The following is a 7,390-nucleotide window of genomic DNA, read 5'->3' on the forward strand; positions in this document are numbered from 1 at the left end:
GTATTTTTAGTGAAAATAGGGTATCGGGCCTTGGCTCAGGAACCAATCCCCCATTTATAACATTGTTTCTTATGAGAAAACTGGTTCCCAGTTACAAATGTTTCGACTTAAGACACGGTGTTCAGGAACCAATTGTGTCGTAAGTCTGAGGACTGCCTATACTTTTGTTTAACATTCTGAATAGTAAAAGGTATTTGCATCACCTGGTGCACTGCTGTTAGTTAGCATCTCCACACTATGAAGTTTAGGAAGCCAAGTCAAAAATAAAAATTTATTGTCCAGGTTTCTTAATACAAGACTAAAATCTACATAATTATAATAAAGATATTTCCTTACAGATACTTTGATTAACAAACACTGTATGACATTTGGGGAAAAAAGGAAGCATCATATTTTAAAGCAAATGTTTCTCCCACAATTTTATGTCTAAAATTTGCTCAGTAAAAAAGTGTAACCCACTGGGTAGTTAGTGTAGCTAGTTACATCCTTAGATTTTCCTTAAATTCAATTTAAGAATTTTAGAATGATCTTAATTAGCCCCCCTCCCCACCCCCAGCTGGATAACAAATGTTCAGATTCCAGGTTTATAAACTTTTAACTAATAAAATGTAATCCACTTTGATTGGATTACATAGAACCAACAATGCAACTGGGTACAGATTTAAAAGGGCTTCAGTTGGAGCTTGTAACTTGATGTCTTCTGTTCCACTGATTAAGAATATAGTTTTAAACTTCTACCTCTTGGGCAAATTTCTATTCAACTTCTAAATTTCAAGAACTAAAATTGGTGAAAATAAAACAGCTTAAACATCCAAAAAGTTAAGAAAAACGAAGTGCCAACAGTAACTTGAAACTAAGTGCAGTTCAGTAACTAAACACAGCAAACCAACCATAACTTGAAACTCAGAAGAAAAATCTATGCATTTACAAAGTAAATGAAGAACAATCGTCGCATACAACCTCATTAAAATTTTAAACACACTAGCATCAAGTGAAAACACATGCAAACCCAAGTAGTAAAACCTGGAAAACTTCTAAAAATTGAAGACATTTGTTAAGTCCTACAATTAAGAACAAAGAACCTAGGAACAGATAACATGCAAATATTAACTTCAACTTGAAGTAACTTTTTCAATAAGGTTACATAATTATTTTTTTTTACAGCAGATTGCTATATTGATCTTCAGTTTTCATTAACATCCCAAAATAATGAAGTACAAGCACTAAGTCTTCAGGTTCACTGGTCAAACACTTTTAAGCACTGCCCTACTTCTTCTGAAGTGATGAGCTTTCTTCTCCTGTAAAGATAAAGCAGGAGGAGAATGAAAAAAAAATAAATATATATTTTCAAGTCTCTTAAAGTAGTAAAATAATTCTATACAAAATTTAGCAGAATAAAGTAATGTATTTTGTGAAACAGTATTTTAAGATTTTGCTCCTTAAAGACTGCTTAAAAATTCAACATGACTGAAGCAAGCATTTACATAGGAAGTGTCTGGTCAAGAATTTCTAAGGAAAGCTGAAAAGGACCTTATACAAAACTGCAGGAAATTGATATTTATCTTCTGACTGAATGCTCAATTAAAGAATTTAAAACAGATAAGCAAAGTACGCAATTAAAGGGAAAAAAGTCTCTAGGTTTCCCAAACAATAGATACATGTGACCATGCATCACTATCCAGATATTTGAGCTGAAAGGAAAAAAAATTAAGTGATATCCATAACCAGTTTCACAAGGTGGTTTATTCCAAATACAAGCTACCATCAAAAATACATGCATTTCACAGCTGGAAAAAGCTGCTATTAGAACTCAAAGCTATTGCATATTTAGAATAAATCATTCTAGCTAAGGGAGTATAAGATTTTTTTAAAAAGTGCAGCCCATTTGAATTTTCAGCAGTATTTATTCTAGGTGGTATCTAAAGAGCATAGTAATACCAGTGCCACAAGCCAAAGCCAGGAGTAATACCAAAGGTCAGTTATGGTACACAGGAAAGGGATACAACATGAAAGATCCCTAAAGAAAAGCAACTAACAGTTACATTAAGGGTATTTCTACATCACAGCTGAAAGTGATAGAGCAGCACATCTAGACATACCCATATTATCTTTAATCTTGCTTACCAATACCAACAGTGAGAATACAGTAACTCAGACTTCCAAATGGACTAACAACCCAAATATGTAGTCAGGGGCCAGGGAAGTGTGTATAGTCTCTTTACCACCTTTTGCACTGCTAATGACACCAGAGCTGGCTAGATTAAAAATAATTCAGCTAGACCTACACATGCTGCAAGGCACCTCCCACATCCAGTGTAATCACCTTAAGCATTTCAGGGAAATATGCTTCAGTCAACTCCAACACAATGCAATCTAAAGAGGTAAAAAATATCTCTCTGATCATTTCCAAAGCTTTTCACATTTGTTTCTAGCAGCTGAAAAAAATTAAGCTAATCAGCACTGCTAAAATTTTATTCCATACCTTGAAGTAGTCTTCTTGTGATACAAGAGTGTTTCTCAGCCGGTTCTCCGAGTTAAACAGACAGGATATCATTGTTTGGATGCTTCGGTCCACAGACTTCTGAAATATGCATTTTCAGGAATGTCTCCAACAATATCTTCTCTTATTTATTTCATTGCTAGTTATTTCTACAGATTGCATACTGAACCCTGACAAATGTTCAGGATTACTGTCAACTGTCAGCCTTTACTGAATACACTGCAGTAAACAGAATTTACAGTCAAACATCCAGGTATTATACGCATGTCAGCTGCGTTCTTTCCACCTGCAAATACTAAAATAACTTTGTGAATTGCTTTTGCATCTCTCAGGAAGTGAATTTACAACACTATCTGAAGACAATTCCCTCTGCAGCCTGTTCTACAACTGAAACATCACAGACCAGAATGCTCCATTTTGGATCAAGCAGATCTTCATATTTTTTATTGGCAATAGGATCAAAATAGCTCAGAAAACAGCTTAAATCCCACAAATGAAGGTAACAGTCCTTTCAATTGTTTAGAATATTTGAGACTAAAACACTTCTTACAAACAAGTGAAAAGCAATATGCAAGGCTGCCCAAAATGTAGTCTCTACAAATGCTAGGACAGTAAGAATTCAGGGCATTATTATTATTATTTTAAAGAGGAAGTTGCACTTGCATTTTGTAAGTTATTCCTAGGACTTTAAGTCTGGTGGCTAAACAAAGTTCTGTTTACTAAACTAAAGAATGCTGATTTATATACATAAGTCCATCTTGTATGGTTCACAACTGAAACAGAGCATTCTGATATTGCAGAGAGTTGACACCCATCTCTTGCACATGGGAAACTGAGGCATAGTAAACCGAGACTGGTTCAGTGTTATATGTGGAACCAAGTCTCCAGATTACCAGATACCCTTCCCTGCAAATTGAGATATTGAATACAAGTCTCCAAAGTGAACACTTACCTTTTGCGGACTGTTTCCAGAGGACTGTATAGGCTCTGGAACAGAACATTCTACTGGGATAATTTCTGGATCTACTTCACTGCAGTGGTAGTTCACTGAAGTATAAGCCTGCACAATATTACAAATGCTTCTGTTAAGATGTGGAAGTGTGTGGGCAGAGGTTGATGGATGTGTATTTCCTACAAATACATACTACTTCTTGTCCAGCTCAGTAATATGGATCCCCAATCCTGGCTTACCAAGAAGGCAGAGCTCCCCCGCCCCCCGGTGTCACTTTCTGAAGAACTGGGGGAAGTGCCACACATGCTGACACCTGTTCCAGTATTAAGACTGTTTTGTCAGAGTAGCATCAACTGATCCCTCTCAATAAGATGTCTGTCCAACACATCAACTGAACACTCTGCAGAAATCTCTTAATATAAAGAGAATTTACAGTCACATGTCCAGAAGCTGCATGCAACCCATTTCTTTCCTTCTGCAAATTCTAAAATGAACTTTGGATCTCTGTGAATGCTCTCATCTTAAGAGCTGCAAGTACTGAATTACACCAATGCATTCCATCCTATATTGCAGACAGTGAGGCTCTCACCATCTCCCAAAACTGGTGATCTTAGTAGAGGATAATCTGCCGTGTGGATCATCTTACCTTCTTTCCCACCCTCCTACCCAAACAGAAGCCAAGATTCATATGAACAGTCCAAGAGCTCGAAGGGAACAGGGGGTTCTGCTCCTTACTGTTATCAGAAAAAAAGACTGCACTTGAGACTTTCTAGAGAGAAACCTTTCTAGGTTCTGCTGCGCAGATAGCACACAAGATAAAGAACCAAAGGATGCAAATCCTGGAGAGCCACTAAGCTTTCAGTTAACATTCCTACTCATGAATATCTGACTCACCAGGAGGCAAGAACACTTTTCTGGAATGCTTAAGTGCTAAAGAGATTTCCACCAATATCAAACAGTAACTTGGTAACAACCCAACCCAAACCCCTTTACAGCCATCAGGTCAGTCATCCCAGCTTGTTTACTCCAAGTTCAGACAAATTGGTTTCACCATTTGGGTGCAGACAGAAGTGACAATTTTCACCCAATCTGGCCACAGAAAGCAGTCAGTAGCCATGACCAAACAGCTTAAAAATGGCTGACTGAGTGAAAAATCTGACCCCTCATTGTACAAGGTACAAAAGACACTTCAAATGTAGCGTCTTCTGTAATTTGCGTCTGTACTGCCTGTCAGCCTGTTGCTGTTTTCAGAAAAGGGAGCAGGGGTTGAAGACAGAGGGAGTTCAGTCTGGGGATTTCAGACCCCCTGAAGGATGGGGCAGCATTATTGGAACATGACTCCCCTCTCCCCTCCCCACCTGAGGTAACAATCGGGGGCTCCAATTCACTGACCCCACCCTTCAGCACTAGCTGGAGAGCCCCAAGAATAACCTCCCTCTGCTGCCTTTCCCCCCCCTCCCATTTTGGGAACAGGACTAGCAAAGAGCTGTGGCTGTTGCTATGGGAACCTGGCTGCAGGCTCCCGGCCCTCAGCTAGATTCCCCTTCCCCCTAGAAACAACAGTGAACTTCTGTTTGGTCTGGGGTAACCTTGCAACTCAGTATGCTTTGTAGAACACCAAGTTAGAGCTCAGAGCTGCACTTGTCTGCACTCCTCATGTCCAAAAACAGGGTTTCAATTTCAGATGGTCCTAAACATTAGGCATGCAAGTAATACTTATAACAACATTTACCATGCTTTTCTGATAGGAAATTCTGCAAGTCCAACACCGACAAGCTTACACTACATTCACTCTTACAGAATGTATTTGCTTACAAGCCAGTTGTTGGAGGGCTTTAATTTCTTAAACATTTAATAGGCTGCTTAATAACATATTAAGCTTTAAATGAGTCTGCTATACAAGGGCAAGGGCTTAGCTACTTCCACATTTCCTTGACTGACAACACTGGTTCAGCTTATTTATTATAATGGAGGCAGATTTCCCTTCAGAAGTGTGCCTGAAACTCTGCCCGCTCTGTACTTATGTAAAAGCACTGTACCAGAGAAAAGTTCACATCCAGTTCTGACTGGGCAGAAGCAAAAAAATATTCTACAGATCAATCCTAAAACATGATTTGAAAGAGAGAAACTGCATGTGTATCAGGCTGCATGAGATTCTGCTATTTTCTTTTTGTCAAAAGTAAACTTACATCATTGAATTTAGAATTTTTTACTTCTATTCTTCCTCCCATTCTACTGGGGCCCCACCAAGAACTAAAGTTTTAAGACCATAAATAATATTACAATAATTACTCCTAAAGGGAGCCAATACTGAGGCTTCCTGCACCCCCCGCAAAGTCTCAGGGTACCAAAAAAGCCTTATTTATATTAATAAAAGTCAACCCTGATATAAAACAGCCCCCACAATAATTATTTTCTATATACAGAAAAGTTATGAAGTTTCCCAGGCATAAATTAATCATTGGAAGTCTGCCTTGAATTGCTCCCCCTCCCACTGCTACAGCAAGGAAAATAAGTCTGGGGCCTCAGGTAGCCCTTGGCCCTCTGCAACTCCTTCCCCCTCCTCTCCTTACTATCAGACCCTGCTCTCCCTAAGCACATGGATATGAGCAACAAATTCGCATTTTCCTTTTCTGAAACTGCTGCAAGTTTTAGCAGGGGTACTCCATAAACACACCTTTTAAGTATCATGTATACTGGCGTAATATCATTCATAGTTTCTATTATGTATAAGGTACCAAAGACAAAAGGTTCATGATTTATGGTGCACTGGGCAGGACCCCAGCAAAGCCAACAGCATCTGAAGCCATGTCGACCCCACAGCTCAGCACTGCTCAGTATGCGCATGTACTCCAGATACCCTTACCCCCATCTCCTGCCCCCCAGGGATCCAACATGCTAATTTAGACCCCCTACTCATGACTTGAAAAGGGTGTTCTTGTCAAGTCTGGGAATCCTCCAAAAACTGATATGCAAATAAAGTATACAGCAGCTTTATCTCATGATGGGCAGGGCCACACTAATCATGTGACAGGCTGAGAGATGGATCCCAAGAGGGATTCTGGGTAAATTGTTTAGGGCCCAATTTCGTTACATTTGCCAGACATTTAAGGTTGATGAAGAAACAGGAAACATTGGAAGTGGAAAAGAAAGGCATACCTCAGCTGTGGGAGTCAAGGTAGTTAAGATGTATGCAATATACTGGCTCGCCACAACTTTGGGGGGGGGGGGGTGAGGGGAAAGAGAGAAGAGAGTCAGCACTGAGGGGGACTACACTCAGTGGGCACTGCCATATCTTATTCAGATGGTTGGATGTTTTCTGGCAGTAGGGCTACTTACAGATCCTGACTGACACAGATTTGGAATTTATTTGGCTGATTTGGCTTAGAACACAAAAAAATTCATAAAAGGTTGGTCTGTACCTACCTTGTGGTACCTGGCAGGCGAAATACCATGATCACCAAGGTTCCTACTGGCTAGGGAAAACCATGAACATGGCAGGGGGTAGGTACCCTAACTGAGGTAAATACATAATTAGCTGCTTCCCAGTTTCACTTCCAGTGGGAAGATTTCAGTTATACAGCAACTTTACGGAAATGGGAGACTCCTTCCTAGCTTGCTCCTGTGGCCATACAGCCAAGGGCAAGCAAAGCTCAGAGGCATCCAAACCTCAAGCCTCTGGGCTTGGGCCCACACATAGGGACACCCGCCAAAGGATTTGGAAGCATCTGAAGCCCCAGGCGGGGGTGGAGGCGGCTTGCTGGTAGCAGGGCCACATATGGTTCTTGAACGACTCAAGAATTTGGAATCAATTTGGCTTGGAACATGAGAACATTCTTTATAAAAACAAGACAAAAAACCCACAAGACACCCACAACATTCTCCCCCCCTTCCCCTCCCCCCCCCCAAAAAAAAGACCCACCAAAAAACCCAACCTT

At 40.0% G+C, this 7,390-nt stretch overlaps 1 protein-coding gene across 2 annotated transcripts in view; it reads right to left on the reverse strand.

Annotated features, from left to right (window-relative positions):
• Window positions 1-252: 252 nt before the first annotated feature.
• The window catches only part of DAZL (deleted in azoospermia like), a 24,789-nt gene continuing 17,651 nt past the window's right edge, over window positions 253-7,390 (reverse strand). Inside the window, exons 8-10 of one of the 2 annotated variants that reach the window (XM_019508675.1) lie at window positions 3,453-3,560; window positions 2,483-2,578; window positions 253-1,298 (exon numbers count right to left, since the gene is read on the reverse strand). In XM_019508675.1, coding sequence (XP_019364220.1) covers window positions 1,245-1,298; window positions 2,483-2,578; window positions 3,453-3,560 — 258 coding nt within the window. In that variant the 3' untranslated portion in view covers window positions 253-1,244. Of the gene's footprint in view, window positions 1,299-2,482; window positions 2,582-3,452; window positions 3,561-7,390 lie in introns of both variants that reach the window. The other variant, XM_019508674.1, reaches the window with a different exon arrangement.

This window comes from Gavialis gangeticus, unplaced genomic scaffold, assembly GCF_001723915.1.
Source record: "Gavialis gangeticus isolate Ggan-Ray unplaced genomic scaffold, GavGan_comp1, whole genome shotgun sequence".
In the NCBI taxonomy this organism is placed as follows: Eukaryota; Metazoa; Chordata; order Crocodylia; family Gavialidae; genus Gavialis; species Gavialis gangeticus.